This window comes from Rana temporaria, chromosome 6, assembly GCF_905171775.1.
Source record: "Rana temporaria chromosome 6, aRanTem1.1, whole genome shotgun sequence".
Taxonomy (NCBI): Eukaryota; Metazoa; Chordata; class Amphibia; order Anura; family Ranidae; genus Rana; species Rana temporaria.
In genome coordinates this window covers 165093419-165111402 of record NC_053494.1, presented here as the reverse complement: position 1 = coordinate 165111402, position 17984 = coordinate 165093419, and the positions used below count along the sequence as shown (strand labels likewise).

Here is a 17984-nt window from a genome sequence, read left to right as displayed (position 1 = left end):
ATGACATTTTGAAAAACGACACAAAAAATTCGAGCATGTTCGAAATTTTTTTTTGTCATTTTTCAGAAGACATAAAATGACATTTTGCCCACACACGATCATTTTAATTGACATTTTTAAAAATGTCATTTTATTTCATCACAAAAAATGACCGTCTGTACGCGGCATTACATTCAACACATGCTGTGAATGATAACTATCACAGTTGGTTGTGCTCTCAAGTGAACTAAATCAAATGGCTGGTGGTATAAGCAATTATAGTAAAACCTTGGATTGCAAGCATAATTCGTTCCGGGAACATGCTTGTAATCCAAAGCACTTGTATATCAAAGCAAATTTCCCCATAAGAAATCATGAAAACTCAAATTATTCGTTCCACAACCATTTATTCATAGGTCCTTCAGTTTATAGTCCATATACAATGATTATAGCAATGTGATAGGTTGTGTAACCATAAAATGTTCATCCACAAATTGAAGCCTCCACAAGGGGATTGGAAGCAAAATCCAGCAGGATCTACAGAGTAGATCTAAGACAGGGGTGCCCAACCTTTTGAAGAGCGAGGGCCACATAAAGTGACTTGGTAACTGGTCGCGGGCCACAATAAGTGGAGCGGACGGAAGACAGAATCTGTGTCTGCTCTGTATATGCAGAGCGGACACGGACACAGCCAACTCTACTCTATGGGCCCTCCAATTTGATCCAACCAGTTGGAAGGGGACAGATCCCATTCTGTATTTTTTTTTTTTATTGGATTGGAGGTAGGTGGGTGCAAATGGAGACAAGTCTGTTTATGTCTGCCGCTCCATAGAGATGAATGGAGGGTCTGTGTGGGTTGAACCAATCATGTGAAATGGACCTAAGGCTGCTTTCACACGGATCTGCAATCTGGGCTTGCAAACCTGCTATCCCAAAGCAGGAGGCCGGGGGCCACATCAGAGGGCTCCGCGGGCCACATGTGGCCCCCGGGCCCCTGGTTGGCACCCCTGATCTAAGAGAAGAGAGGCGTCTCTAAGTATAGCAATATGTTGCTAAATGTTGTACCTTCATTAAATGTAACCATATTGTTACACTTGGAGGCGCCTCTCTTCTCTTTTATACTCAGTTGTGACATGATGCTACTTGTATATCAAGACATCGCTTGTATATCAAGTCAAAATGTATTTAAAAATGTTGCTTGTCTTGCAAAACGCTCTCAAACCAAGTTACTCTGAAACCAAGGTTTTACTGTACAAGGGCAGTATCTTGGCAACTGCAGATCAGGCAAAGGCTAAGATGGCATCTTCCATGATTGTAAAGGATGGGAGGCTTTAATTCCGCTTTAATTGGAGGATAGGGCCCCCCAAAATGCATTGGTTGTTGTTGCCGCTATGCACTGCAGGTATTGGTTAGAATTCTTGGTTATTTTTAGGTTAACTGGCCCTAATGTTGGTGTGCGTTTTGTATGACTGAGAGGACATAAGCCTTTCACGGACAGAGATTGCTGTCAATGGTTCTACTATAGATCTTGTAATATATTAGAACTTTAAACTATGGCAATAAAATCATGTATTTTATACATTGCCTCAAGTTGCTGTTTAATAGAACTGTAATAAACATCAGCTACCGTTCCACCCTTTCTACCAAATTTCCTGTTTACGTTTGTGTAAAAGTCTGTTTGCTGCCAATGACGACGGCATGCCTGCAGCAAGGTTACTACAAACATGAGCTATGCATCACTGGTTAAGAAATTCAATTTCGGATGGAATATTTGGATTAAAATTAAATTTCTTCCACATTAACCATTCCCTCCTGCTGTGACCAGATGGTTCCTGTCAGATACAGTTTTAATGACAGAAGTGACAGCTGGACGAAGGAGAGAATCTGAATACCCCATCACAGTACAGCTGGCCTTCCAGTCGTGTTATTCTCATTACTGTTTCACTTACTAAAGGGGACTTCTAGATTATACCATGTTGCTATCTAGCCGTTAAACATGCTGTGACTGCCACAATAAAATCTACTGTATATAGTATACTGCTAACTGAATGAGTCATACGAGTTTCTAAGATCATTTAAACCCAAGAAGGGGTGGCATGGGGCTTATTAGTTGGCATGTATGCTTTGTAGCCCTGAGGTCCTTGGTTTTAATCTCAGCCAGGGCATTATCTGCATGGAGTTTGCATGTTTTTCCTGTGCTGCTTTAGGTTACCCCAGTTAATTCCCACACTCCAAAGACATGCTGGTAGGTTAATTGTCTCCTGTCTAAATTGGCTCTAGTAAATATATAAAAATTGACTTTGCACATGCAACATTTGTGCCCAAAAAAATCCTTGGAAAGGGTCTTCATGTGTATCAGACATGGTGCTAGAGGGCTAACCCATTGAATTGCAGAGCGTTGGATATTATTGAACGGTTATATACATATAAATATACAAACGCATAAAGCATGCCATTTTTAGCAGCTGCAGTTTTGAAGTCTGTGTGACCACATTTTTTTGTATATGTTCTTATATGCAGTTTGTACACACACACACACACAGGGCCGCCATCAGGGAGGTACAGGCAGTACACCTGTAAGTGGCCCGGAGGTCCCCAGGGGCCCGGATGGCAGCCCCCTTAAAAAAACTTAATTTTTTATTTATTTTTAGGGGTCCGGAGGTCCCCAGGGGCCCTGAGATTTCCAGGGCCCCGGAAGACAACCCCCTTTTTTTTATAAAAACAATCTTTTTTTTTTTTTATATATATATATATATATATATATATATATATATATATATATATATATTTATTTTATTTTTTATTTTTATATTTATATATATTTTTTATAAATGTTTATTTTTTTTATTAAAGGGCCCAGAGGTTTTTTTTTTTTAATTTTATTAAAGGGCCCCAGATTGCAACCCCCCTTTTAAAAAAAAAAATCTATATATATTTTTTATATACTTTTTTTATTTCTTTTTATCTAAGGGCCCCCGCTTCTCAAATCGCTACAGCCCCCCCTCCCCCTTCTCAATTTCAGGCGGCAGCACCCCCCCCCCCCCCAGTTCTCTGCTCCAGGAGGGCCCGTGCCTGAAGCTGTGTAAGGGGCCCCATAATTCCTGATGGCTGCCCTGCACACACACACATACATATACATACACACATACACACACAGTTTAACCATAACTTTATGACCACCCACCTAATATCAGGTAGGGCCCACTTTTGCCAAGTCAACACCTTGAACTATTTGTGTTCCTCAAACTGTTCTCCTCAAACCGTTCATTAGCCATTTTTGTGTGGCAGGGCATATTATTCTGCTAAAAGAGGCCACTGCTATCAGGGAACACTGTTTTCATGAATGGATATACTTGGTCAACAACAATGTTTAGGTAGGTGGTACATGTCAATGTAATATCTACATGACAAGCAGGACTCAGGGTTTCCCAGCAGTACATTGCCCAAAGAAACGCACTTCCTCTGTCAGCTTGCCTTCTTGCCATAATGCGTCCTGGTGCCATCTCTTCCCCAGGTAAGCAACATACACATACCCGGCCATCCACATATTGTAAAAGAAAACGTGATTCATCAGACCAGGCCACCTTCTTCTATTGCTCCGTACACTCTGGCAATTTTGGCTGTGGACACAGGTCAGCATGAGCACCCTGACCATTTAGCGGCTGTGTTCAGACACCTTTCTATTTGAACTAGCATTAACCTTTTCAGCAATGTGAGCTACAGTAGCCCTTTTGTTGGATATAATTACACAAACCGGCCTTTGCTTCCCACATGCATCAATGGGTCATAACCCTGTTGCCGGTTTTCTTTCCTTGAGCCAATTTTGGTAGGTTCTGACCACTGCAGACCATGAACGTGCTGCAGTTCAGTTTCAGGGTCTTGGCAATCTTCTTATAGCCTAGGCCATCTTAATATAGAGCAACAATTATTTTTTTCAGATCCTCCGAGTTCTTTGCCATTAGGTGCCATGTTGAACTTCCAGTGACCAGTGTAAGAGGGAGCGATGACACCAAATTTAACACACCTGCTCCTCATTCACACCTGAGACGAGTCACATGACACAGAGGAGGGGAAGTCTAAAGAGCCTCTAGTATGTGTATATGCATTTGAGATGGGTACCTTTTTTTATAACGTAAGCTCCTCGAGGGCGGGAATCAATATGAATGTTAAATAATGAAAGGTACTGTGTAAATTCTCAGTGCTTTATAAATATCCATAAGCCGTATAAAATTAAAAAAGATGTAGCTTTATAATAAAAAGTAGTCTTTTTGTGCCAGACAAGTGACATTCCCTAGGCCTACAGGAAGCATATAACCAGTGTTCTCTACCCTTGAGATCACACAGACTGTACATTGTAGCTTTGCAGCAAGTTACAAGGTTAAAGGCAGTATCCGGGGCTGTAATGTGTCAGATGTGTTTTGTGAAAACAGCCACCAACTATGGGCATCAGGGTGACGCATGATTTTCATCCCTGAGCCAGAATATCAGTCCAAGAATAGGACGCTGACCTCTCAGTAGTATGAATTTGAGTTTAAAATCACCTGTGTATTTCTGGAATTTTTTTTCTGCAGTTTTACTCTTGGTGGTAATAATAATAGTAATGAGCAGGATTATTACTTTCTTTTGGATACAATGGCCCGGATTCACAAAGCACTTACGCCAACGTATCTTGAGATACGCCGCGTAAATGTAAATATGCGCCATCGTATCTATGCGCCGTGCCCACAAAACTAGATACGCCTGAAAATAGGCTTCATTCGACCGACGTAACTTATCTACGCCAGCGTATTGTGAGCGCATAGAGCAACCACGAGCTGAGCAACCACACTTGCAGGACAACAATCTGTATGCCAACATGCCAGGCAGGGCCGCCATCAGGAATTATGGGGCCCTTTACACAGCTTCAGGCATGGGCCTGGGGGGGGGGGGGTTCTGTGGATGACGCAAAGCATTCACATTTTGGTTGACCCACACACTTGTCACATGTTTTCGCTTGCACCCCCTCACATGCTACACACCGGATGGGGGGAAAAAAACACTTACCTGTCCTCAAGGCCTGTTCACCGGAGTCAAAGCCCTCCAGGCCCTCCACCTGCTCCCTCTCCAGACATCTGGCGATCACCTCCTCATCGGCAGTCAGCCTGACAGTACTGGCTGGTCCCCCTCCCGTGCCCCTGACGTGCCTCTTCACCTTGGCCAGCTTATCTCTGACCTGACGACGCAAGTCATTTATTTTCTTTGCAATGTCCTTAGAGGTCCTTCTCTCATGGCCAATGGCATTGACCTAAAGAGTGACCTCCTGGAGGATCTCTTGCTTCCTGAGCTTACTGGTCATGCCACTCTGAGCGCCATGGAGGTACACATCGTACCTTGAGATGGCAGAGATCAGGATCGCCCTCTCCTCAGAAGAAATAATTTTTTTCCTCTCAGGAGCAGACATCACTCAGAATGCAAAAGTACCTGCACCACGGAAAATAAGCTGCTGGTGTACTTTTCGCTCAACGGGCGCATGTCTGGGCATATTTATGCTCTCGACGTAGGCGGTGGGCCTGCGTATCTTAGGGGTTACGGCGGGCGTAGTTGTGAGCATGCGCAGAGGGGTACGGGACATACGTCCATGTCACGGCGCATGCGCCGTTTGCGATACGCTGGACGTAAACCACTGCGCCACGCTCGGACCATCATTTGCATGGGATCACGCCCACTTACACTGGCTCATCTTGGTGAGCAATGGCTTGCTGAATGCAGTGCATGCCTCTCCGCGCTGTGCCAGCGTAGCGTAAAAGAGATACGCTACGGTGGCATAAATATGCACCGATGTATGTGAATCCTGGCCAATGTGTCTAAATACCAGGATACTCCTCCTTACCACTAGGCTTAACAGTGTTGGAGGAAACAGATTGTATTATGGTGTTTAAAGTTAGTTGAGCAGGTTTTTTAAACTGATATTAAAGATTTTGTTTTTGTAGCTGATTTTTGTTTTAGATTCTGAGATTTTAGAGTCCTCTTTCCCTGAGCATCTGCCAAGTTTTTGGACATGGAAATGTAATTTGCAATGAAGATTTGTATACTTGATCCTTGTTTTATCTGGACCAGTTTCAGATGTGTTTGGTTCTGTTGTGGATAGAATATGTTCAGAATCCTATCGTTTTAAGGCCTCCTGCACACTGGACGTTTGGCCTTTCCTCCTGGTAAACGCTTGATGCATTTAGGTGAACCAAGTGATTGGACGGTAAATCATTTAATTGTGCAGAATAATATTTATTCTAGCTAATAAAATGTATTTAAAACTCAAGCATTCAATGTGTTTACATGCACCAAAACACTGCTACTCCCTGGACAGTGGCAGTGTGTTTTTTTTTTTTTGTTTTTTTTTTATTACCTCCTAAATGTCTGTGTGCGTTCATGGACACATATGCCTTGTACACACAACCGTTTTTTACGACGAGAAAACTGCCATTTTTTATATTGGTCATGTAAACCGGTTGTGTGTATGCTCCCTAGCAGTTTTCTCAACGAAAAAACTGCCCCGCAAAAAAAAATTGAAACCAGCTATTTTTTCTCGTCGTGATTCCTGTCAGTCTTTTTCTCGACGCGAAAAACGGTAGTTTGTATGCTTTTCCGAGGGGAAAAAACGTGCATGCTCAGAATCAAGTATTAGACGGGAGCGCTCGTTCTGGTAAAACTAGCGTTCATAATGGAGATAGCACATTCGTCACGATGTAACGGGCTGAACAGTACGAGGCTGAAAAGTGTGAATCGTCTCTCTTTTACTAACACGAGGATCAGCAAAAGCAGCCCAAAGGGTGGCGCCATTTGAAAGGAACTTCCACTTTATAGTCCCGTTGTACGTGTTGTACGTCACCGCGCTTTGGTCAGACGTTTTTTGCATGAACATGTGTATGCAAGTCAGGCTGGAGAGGAATCGCGTCAGGAAAAACAGGTTTTTTTTCCTGCCGAGAAAAATGGTCATGTGTAAGAGGCAATAGTCTAAGGCCTAGTACACACGAGAGGATTTATCCGTGGATACGGTCCACCGGACCGTATCCGCGGATAAATCCTCTCGAGGATTTCCACGGATTTGGATCCGATGGAGTGTACTCACCATCGGATCGAAATCCACGCCGAAATCCCCTCGCGATGACTTGTCGCGCCGTCGCCGCGATGATGATGCGGCGACGTGCGCGACATAGTTACATAGTTACATAGTTACATAGTTAGTCAGGTTGAAAAAAGACACAAGTCCATCCAGTTCAACCACAAAAAATAAAAAAACAAAAATAAAAAACACAGTAAAATCCTATACACCCAACTCCATTCCCACAGTTGATCCAGAGGAAGGCAAAAAACCCCAGCAGAGCATGATCCAATTTGCTACAGCAGGGGAAAAAATTCCTTCCTGATCCCCCGAGAGGCAATCGGATTTACCCTGGATCAACTTTACCTACAAATCTTAATACTCAAGTTATATTCTGTACATTTAGGAAAGAATCCAGGCCTTTCTTAAAGCAATCTACTGAGCTGGCCAGAACCACCTCTGGAGGGAGTCTGTTCCACATTTTCACAGCTCTTACTGTGAAGAAACCTTTCCATATTTGGAGGTGAAATCTCTTTTCCTCTAGACGTAAAGAGTGCCCCCTTGTCCTCAGTGTTGACCGTAAAGTGAATAACTCAACACCAAGTTCACTGTATGGACCTCTTATATATTTGTACATGTTGATCATATCCCCCCTTATTCTCCTCTTCTCAAGAGTGAATAAATTCAGTTCCTCTAATCTTTCCTCATAGCTGAGCTCCTCCATGCCTCTTATCAGTTTGGTTGCCCTTCTCTGCACTTTCTCCAGTTCTCCGATGTCCTTTTTGAGAACTGGTGCCCAAAACTGAACTGCATATTCCAGATGAGGTCTTACTAATGATTTGTACAGGGGCAAAATTATATCTCTGTCTCTGGAGTCCATACCTCTCTTAATACAAGAAAGGACTTTGCTCGCTTTGGAAACCGCAGCTTGGCATTGCATGCCATTATTGAGCTTATGATCAACTAAAACCCCCAGATCCTTCTACACTACAGATCCCCCCAGTTGTACTCCCCCTAGTATGTATGATGCATGCATATTCTTAGCCCCCAAGTGCATAACTTTACATTTATCTACATTAAACCTCATCTGCCACTTAGTCGCCCAATTAGACAGAGCATTGAGGTCGGCTTGTAAATTGGAGACATCCTGCAAGGACGTTATTCCACTGCATAGCTTGGTGTCATCTGCAAAGACAGAAATGTTACTTTTGATCTCAGACCCAATATCATTTATAAATATATTGAAAAGTAAGGGTCCCAGCACTGAACCTTGGGGTACACCACTGATAACATTGGACCATTCAGAGTAAGAATCATTAACCACGACTCTCTGAATTCTGTCTTTCAGCCAATTTTCTATCCATTTACAAACTGATATATCCAATCCTGTAGACCTTACCTTACACATGAGCCGTGTGTGCGGAACTGTATCGAACGCTTTTGCAAAATCCAAATATATCACGTCCACAGCCACGCCTCTGTCCAGGGTTTTACTTACCTCTTCATAAAAGGAAATCAGGTTTGTCTGACAACTTCTGTCTTTCATGAATCCATGTTGTCTGCTGCTTAAATAGTTTTTTTCCTGCAAGAACTCATCCATGTGGTCTTTTATTAAACGTTCCAGTATCTTCCCAACTATAGAAGTTAGACTAACAGGTCTATAGTTACTTGGTAAAGACTTTGTTCCCTTTTTAAATATGGGCACCACATTGGCCCTGCGCCAATCCAGTGGTGCTATTCCTGTCATTAATGAGTCCCTAAATATTAGATACAGTGGCTTTGAAATGACAGAGCTCAACTCACCTAGGATCCGTGGATGGATGCCATCAGGTCCAGGTGCTTTATCCACCTTTATTCTGTCTAAATATTTCTGGACCATATCACTTTTGAGCCATTGTGGATTTGAGGCTGTGTCACTCCCACCCCCATTTTGGACATGAGCTCCCCCATGCTCCATTGTATACACAGAGCTGAAGAAAACATTTAATAAATTTGCCTTCTCTTTGTCCCCAGTCACCCACTCTAGATTATTTTGTAAGGGGCCTACATGCTCAGACTTCACCTTTTTACTATTAATATATTTAAAGAATTTTTTGGGGTTTGTCCTACTATCTTTTGCAATCTGTCGTTCGTTTTGAATTTTTGCTTCCTTGATTTCCTTTTTGCATATCCTGTTATATTCTTTGTAACATTTAAACAACACTAGTGTTCCTTCATTTTTATATTTTTTAAAAGCTGCTTTCTTTTTGTTTATAGCTTTTTTAACTTTGGCCGTGAGCCACATAGGTTTTATTTTTAGCCTTTTAAACTTATTGCCCATGGGAACATACTTTGCAGTGAGGTTCCACACAGTCATTTTGAAGAATTCCCATTTCTGTTCTGTGTTCAGCTGTGCCAATAGTCCCTCCCAGTCCAAGTCCTGGAGAGCAGCCCTCATCCTTGGAAAATTTGCTCTCTTAAAATTTAGTGTTTTAATATTTCCTGTATGTATTTCTTGCTTATAGTTAATATTAAATGAAATCATGTTATGATCACTGCTACCCAGGTGTTCCTTTATCTGAACATTAGTAATAAGCTCTGCATGGTTTGAGATTATCAGGTCCAACAGGGCATCATTCCTAGTTGGGGCCTCAATAAACTGCACCATAAAATTGTCCTGCAATAGGTTTTTAAATTTTTGTCTTTTAACTGTCCCAGAAGTGCCATTAATCCAGTCAATTTCTGGGTAGTTAAAATCCCCCATTATTATCACCGTCCCAGACCTTGCGACGCTGTCATAAAAGGAATTCCACGCATGCGTCGAATCATTACGACGCATGCGGGGGATCCCTTCGGACGGATCGATCCGGTGAGTCTGTACAGACCACCGGATCGATCCGCGGGAGCCAATTCAAGCGGATAGATTTGTAGACATGTCTACAAATTTTTATCTGCTGGAATTGGGAAATTTCCGCAGATAAATATCCGCAGGAATGTACACACCATAGAATCTATCCGCTGAAACCGATCCGCTGAGATTTTTCAGCGGATGGATTCTATCGTGTGTACGGGGCCTAACATGCAGGGGCATTTAGAGGCAGAAAACTACAGCCGTGGGCAAAAGTTTTGAAAAGGGCACAAATATTCATTTTCACAAAGTCTGCTGCTTTAGTATTTATGATGGCAATTTGCATAAACCCCGGAATTTTATGAAAAGTAATCGGATGAATTGCAAAGTTACTCTTTGCCATGAAAATGTACTTAATCCCATGAAAACATTTCAACTGTATATGTGAAGAAGGCTTCAGGGTGCACAAGAAAGTCCCGCAAGCACCAGAACAGTCTACTAAAGTTGATTCAGCTGCGGAATCGGGGCACCACCAGAGCTTGTACAGGAATGGCAGCAGGCAGGTGTGAGTGCATCTCCACGCACTGTGAGGAGAAGACTTTTGGAGGATGGCTTGATGTCAAAGAAGCCACTTCTCTCCAGGAAAAACATCAAGAGGTACAGGAATTGGACTGCTGAGGAGTGGGGTAAAGTAATTTTCTCTGATAAATCCCCTTTCTGATTGTTTGGGGCGTCCTGAATTTTTTTTTCTGGAGAAGTAAAGGTGAACACTGCCATCAGTCCTGTGTCATGCCAACAGTAATGCTTGTTATACTCACTGTGAAACCTAGGGGGTTAATCCTCTGCATAAAGGCTGTTTGATCCTGTATGCACAGAGCCTACTTTTCTTGCATTGTCCCCAAAACATGTCCGGGTAAGACAGAGTTAGTGGAGTCAGACTGCACATGCTCACTTTGGTGTGTATTACTAGAGATTTCTTTTTTCTTGGGAGAGTTCATGTGATCAGCACTCTCTAGACAGAGGGTCAGGGGTCCTGCATCCTAATAGGACAGCTCAGTGCAGTATGAAAAATCCTCCTACAAGCTTTAACCAGTAACATGACTGCTATATATTGCTGATGAGGAAAAGAACTTAGCATTTTATATTTACTAAAACAATTGCATTTCCATGTTCTGTGTACTGTGGGAGACCAGATATAGTGAATGTGGGGTCCTGAGCTTAGTAACACTTTAAACAATGGTTGCAAACCTTTGAGCATCTAATAAATGCCGAAAAATATCAACTCTGAATACAAAGATCCTGATTACAGGCAAAGTCATTGTTTACTTTTGGTCAGAAAAGGTCATGTGTGTTTTTAATATTGATTTTCTGCGTGGAGATGTTGTTGAACTCGGCCTGCTCTCCTCCAATGATCAGACTTGTCCTGACATGCCCCTGCTGCACAACCTGAAAAGCATTGCACCTGCAAATAGCATATTGCTGGTGCAATGCAGGACTCCTGCAGACTGTCAGTGTATCTGTCTGCTTGTACCCTGTAAGGACAAGGCAGTTACACACTGACAGGAAGAGACCATGAACTACCTAGAGCGACAATTCCATGGTAGTTCATTGAGAACTACAAGCCGACAGCTGCAAAGGATGTTGGTACTTGTAGTTCTCCCATTCACAGAACCCCTGTGAATAAATTGACATGGCTGGGTGGATGGAGCCCAGTTCGGCCACGTTTTTTTATTTTTTTTTCCTTTTAACCCCTTAACGCCCGCCGCACGACTATTTACGTCCGCACAATGGCACGGACAGGCAGAAGGGCGTATATATACGTCCTTGCCTTCTAGCGGGTGGGGGGTCCGATCGGGACCCCCTCTGCTGCGTGCGGCGGGCGGATCCCCTCGGGGAGCGATCCGGGACGACGGTGCGGCTATTCGTTTATAGCCGCTCCGTCGCGATCGCTCCCCGGAGCTGAAGCACTGGGAGAGCCGTATGTAAACACGGCTTCCCCGTGCTTCACTGTGGCGGCGTATAGATCGAGTGATCCCTTATATAAGGGAGACTCGATCGATGATGTCAATCCTACAGCCACACCCCCCTACAGTTGTAAACACACACAAAGTGAACCCTAACTCCTACAGCGCCCCCTGTGGTTAACTCCCAAACTGCAACTGTCATTTTCACAATAAAGAATGCAATTTAAATGCATTTTTTGCTGTGAAAATGACAATGGTCCCAAAAATGTGTCAAAATTGTCCGAAGTGTCCGCCATAATGTCGCAGTCACGTAAAAAAATCGCTGATCGCCGCCAATAGTAGTAAAAAAAAAAAAAAAATAATAAAAATGCAATAAAATTATCCCCTATTTTGTAAACACTATACATTTTGCGCAAACCAATCGATAAACGCTTATTGCGATTTTTTTTTACCAAAAATAGATAGAAGAATACGTATCGGCCTAAACTGAGGAATTTTTTTTTTATATATGTTTTTGGGGGATATTTATTATAGCAAAAAGTAAAAAATATTGCATTTTTTTCAAAATTGTCGCTCTACTTTTGTTTATAGCGCCAAAAAAAAAAAAAAAGAGGTGATCAAATACCACCAAAAGAAAGCTCTATTTGTGCGGAAAAAAGGACGCCAATTTTGTTTGGAAGCCACGTCGCACGACTGCGCAATTGTCTGTTAAAACGACGCAGTGCCAAATTGCAAAACCTGGCCTGGGCATTTAGCTGCAAAATGGTCCGGGGCTTAAGTGGTTAAATTGTGACAGTGAGTTCAGGGAGAAGATTCCCAAAGGTAAATTTATCCTTTAACCTTAAAAGCTTGCACCACCATGCCTTAACCACATTTATTACATGCAGTTGCAGAGCGGTTAGTGTAGCCCCATTCACTGTGACATGTGTACATCCCTGTCTAGCCACCATTGTGGCTCAACAGCCTATTTTTACTACCCGCAAGTGTAAATAAACCCCAACTCTAGATGATGTCTAAAGGGAGAATGCAGAATTTGAGTGGGCCTTGCATTGTACTACAAGGTCTGTTTTAATGATCAAGTGCAATTTTAACAAACTGTTAAAACAAACCGTTCACAAGTTTTCAAATGTATTGTACATTTTTTTTTTCCTGCAATCCCCAATTCGCCACTGGGATCCTCAACAATTTTTCTAGTTCTGATTTTTAAAACGCAATGATTGTTAAAGCAAAGAAACCATCCTGGCATCTCTCTACGAGATGTTCATTCTAGGAACTCGATCATTTTGAATGGGATGTATCTACAACATTTACTAACTGAGAACAGTGGAAAAATTAGGAACACATGAGCCCTCTCCTCTATATGTATTTTTTTTTTTTGAAAAATTATTTTCATTAAAGTATTTTAAAACAGACATACAAACATTGAAAACGAGTGACCACCAGGCCCCTCCGTGACCAACATGGTCAATTAATACACAACTTATTCAATCTACCTAACATAGGTAACTGACTGTGCATACTTATTGAAAACCTATCCCCAACCCCCCCTCCCCCAACAGCCTAGAATTAAGTTCATCACATTCCTCGGATGGCAGATTCACCAAAAAGACGGGCATACACATGTGGCTAAAATAATGACATTTCTAACACCAGCAGACTGACACCATAACCAGAGGACTGACCTATAAGAACAGGCAATCCCACCCACAGAATGTCAGGGCAATATTAGCGAACCCTCCAGACCTGGCTCAGGGGTCTGTCATTCACAGCAGACTAGACAACTGGCCGACCTAGCCAACAGTTTTATCAGAGTTAAACCATGCTTGCCACACTTTATCAAACTTCTTCTCACGCCCTTTGGAGAGGTATGTTGCCTTCTAGTAGGGCATCATGGAATTCACAAGCCCCCTTCCAGAAGGATATACTGGGGGATGCAGACAACCTTCATTTAAGCAAAATGGCCTTCCTCCCATAGAAGAATAGGATGTTTAGTAACGTCCTGAGAGCTCTGTAGGGAACCACCTCCTCTACCAGGCCCAAGAGACATGCCCTAATTGATAAGGGGATAGGCACCTTCAAAATTCCTTCCTTCATGCAAGAGACCACCACCTCCCAGAAGGCCCTGATCTGAGGGCACTCCCAGAAGATGTGATTTGCATCAGCCGGTGAGCAGGAGCATCTCCAGCACTCCGAGGAGACAGATGGGTAGATGGCTGAAAGCCTGGCAAGGGTGAAGTAAATTCTGTGTAAAAATGTAAAGTGCATCAGTCTATCCCTCGCAGAAACCAAGTGTTTAAAGGGGTGGTCCCACATATCATCCCATTACTCCCCCTCTAAACCAGGGACTTCCCCCTTCCAGCGCTCCCTACATTTAGTCTTCTTAAACCGTTCTTATATGTGACGGACAGAGTTTTAGGAAGGTCCTCCCCCATAAGCATATCCTCCAGGGCCGACAGCATGGACTCTACCACCCTCTCCCGGAATTCCCATGTCTTAACAGTTGCTTCCTCTATATGTATATTAACACGTTTTTACCTCTTTATGCAGTAAGGTCCTACTATTTGAGGAATTTTGGAGGTCTCTCTCTCTCTTTTTTTTTTTTTTTTTTTTTTATACACCTTGACCTTCCCACGCACTGATTCTCCCATACGATGACCAGCCAATTTTTTTGTTGTTGTTGTTTTTATATTGTTTTTATGATTTTGACTTCTTATGATCCTCATGGATGAGGACACTGGGTATGGAATGCACATTCTTAGTGAAGCAATTTTATGTCTAATGGGACTTTTACTGAGGATATCGGGAGTTTTTGACGGCGCACATGACATCCAAGATGGCAGCGCACTTCAACAGTCTCCGAGCTTTTGGATCTCTACACAATGGAGGCTTTAATAGATGCATAACATTGGGGAAACGGGACAAGATGGATTTGTAAGGGCAGTTGCTGTAGCTGACCATGGATATACACCCATAAAGTAGATTAGTACTGGACTATCTCAGTACTGATACACAAACACATACTTTATATAAAATATAATATTTAATACATATAAAAAACATATACAGAAGACCGTGAATACAAATTCAACCACTACTAACGGTATCACCCGAAAGATAACTGTTGATAACTGTGGGATATAGACAAATTGAACCTCTACTAGTTTTGCGGATTGGGACAGCTTCTTCAGGAGGAACGGACTATAAAACTGAAAATACAATAATGTATACAATAATTGCAGCGAGAAAGACAGGCTGTCAATTTAAACCTAGTTGTACAGCAAACATTGTAATGAAAAAGATCTGGTCACCCAGAAAATCAAACAACGATATGTGACCAGGATGCTAAGAAGATTCCCCCGTGTTTTCCTATACTAATTTGGATGATGGTACTTTATTCGTTTTTGTTACTTAGTTCTTTATGTGAGGCAATACTCAAAAAATTCTACAGATACAGAAAAAATTAACAAAATGTTAAATGCACATATAATCTTATGGGAAGACAGTTGTTGCCATTAATGGTTTGATGACAGGGTCTCTTGAGATGGATTGCTAAAAAGAAAACCGTTTTTATGTACGAGATCTACAAATATAATTTATAGTTTGGCAGGTAAAATATACAATTTGATCTAAACAGTTGTAATATTTGACTTTTATTTAGTATTGCTGTGTAGCCTTTTGTGTATCAGTTGCTATTAGACAAAGGGAGGTGCTATATTGTATGCAATAATTAAGGTCTTCTATGGGATTCCTTCACTGAATGTCAGCTGTTTGTTTGAAATTGGTTCTCCCTACTATGCTACCTGTTTCTTGTACAAGCTTGTAATAAAAGTTTTACTTTCCTTTAAGGCATCACATGTGGGTGCTTGCAGGACCTAATGACACATGAGGCCTGGTTGGAACACATCCACATTATGGATTGCTTTATTTGAATAACTGTGCATATACATTTCTTCCTATTGTAGTCTTTACTCATGTATTTTTCTTACATTTTACAGAATATGCTGCTTGTGGATCACTGTATGACTACATTAATAGCAGTAGGAGTGAAGACATGGACATGGAACATATCATGGCCTGGTCCACAGATGTAGCAAAAGGTAAGAGATGGCATTTGCCGGCAATGGAACCGTCCTAATCGGTGCGGCGCTGCATCAATTTCAAAAAACGTTTCTGTGCTATTTTTTGCAATTTCAGCCTGCGATTTACATTCACATCTGTGTAGAAACCTGCACAGATGTCTGTGAAATCGTGGCCGAAATTGGGATTGATATGCGGGAGTGAAATCGTGCGAGTTCAGCTGAGCTCAGTGAGAACCTGGGCTTGCGCTAATCCTGCATTACTCTATCCAAATGTGTAAGAAAAATAAAGGTTTTGCTTTTATTGGTGGTATTTTAACGTTTGAAATGAGCTAACAGTTAAAGCTAAAATCGACTCTGCTTATATTTTGCCTTCCATGGTCCGTGCCCCCCTCGTTAACATGCAAATTACATTTTTAAAGCTTTCCATTTTGATGAATTGCCTTATTGTGAACCCAGTAATGTCATTACTCACTCTTTGTGCTTCTCTATGCATTGCTGGTATATTATAGCTGGGGAGAGGGGCCGGCAGGGCCCATTGGTCTCCATGACTAAAAGAATAGATATCCATTAAATGAAAGGGGCAGGCCAGGGACAAGTGTGGTTGGTGAAAAAAGGACTAGATAATGCTGGATGTCCCCCAGCAAGGAAATGAGACGTACTCTATCTGATTTCCTGCCATACACTGTGAGAAGCATACAGTGTGCAGTGAAATCAGAATATGCAATTTCCATACAAGACAGAAGCCTGTATAACTGTGAAAGACTGAAGGTTAGGTTAGAGTTCGCGTAGAAAGACGTTTGGCAGGTTAGGTGTTAGAATGAATGTTAAAGTGCATCTGCTGTACGCAGATGGGACATGTACAGAGCAGACTCTGGCCAAGTTCATACCTCCGCAAGGACCTGAGGCTGAAGGTGAAAGGTGGAAAAGAAAAAATGTGACAGTAATAGATAGATAGGATAGATCGATAGATACTGGCCTACAAATCCATTCCCTGAAGAAGTCATTTCGATGAAACGCGTTGGAACGGGTCTATTGGACGGGACATCATCCCATAAGGCCATCTCCGAGCTCACAGCCAGGGAATTGTGGCTTGGCCAGCATGGCTTAAATTTGTTTCTGAGTCTGGTTATTCCTAGTTATTGTGTCAAAAATTACACTTTAAAGATGTAGGAGCAATAAATAAAAAGAGGCGATGGAAGCATTTCTCTGCTTTTTTTTTTCCTATTGGGGTTCTCCACTGGGACATTGGAATGAGAATGGAGAACAATTCTGTGTCAAAGAAGAGAAATCCTTTGTAAGACTGGAGCAGAACGGATCAAGGGATGAAAGATTAACAAGGCTGGTGATAGTTATTTTGCTGGTTAGTTGCTAGTGAACACAGTGGTGGCCACAGAGGGGGTGCACAGTGGTTGAAGATTGAACATTGGTTGGATAATTGAAGACACAGGCACATTGTTTGATATGTGGAATATTTTTGTATGCGCTTTGATTCACATTTTGAGTATGGGACATTTTATTTGTATTGTGATTTTTTTTTTTTCATTTTTTTTTTTTTAGAAAGCGCTGGATTTTATTAAAATGTTTGCATATAGAGATGATATATTTATGCACAAAACGTTATTTAGACAAAAATGTTTTGAAAGCACATTTATTATGGGATGAACAGGTATTTATTTATGTGGTGATTTTATAAAAAAAAAAATTATCCACATGATTTTTTTAGTTGATACACTAATGAATTGATATTAATTTTATATATTTTTTTTTACATAGTTATAGTTTATAGTTAGTTATTTATTTATTGATATGTTTGTATCCTATTAAATATGGTAGCGCTGTAACATTTTTGCTTTTCCAATTTTAAGTATATTTATATACTTCATTGATAGCAGCTGCATATCAAAAAGGTGATGTCGCGTACCCTCGACCGTTTTTCACGATGAAAACAATGCAATTTTTTTAATTGGTCATTAAAAACAATCGTGTGCAGGCTCCAAAAAATTTTAGAACCTGCTCTATTTTTTCTCGTCTTTTTTCACGTCGTCGTTTTTCTCGTT

At 41.6% G+C, this 17984-nt stretch overlaps 1 protein-coding gene across 4 annotated transcripts in view; it reads left to right on the top strand.

Moving 5' to 3' along the window:
• The window catches only part of MAP3K20 (mitogen-activated protein kinase kinase kinase 20), a 277073-nt gene that overhangs the window by 113376 nt on the left and 145713 nt on the right, over nt 1–17984 (top strand). For all 4 annotated transcript variants that reach the window (XM_040357733.1, XM_040357731.1, XM_040357732.1 and 1 more), the window contains exon 4: nt 15844–15945. In XM_040357733.1, coding sequence (XP_040213667.1) covers nt 15844–15945 — 102 coding nt within the window. The remainder of the gene's footprint in view (nt 1–15843; nt 15946–17984) is intronic.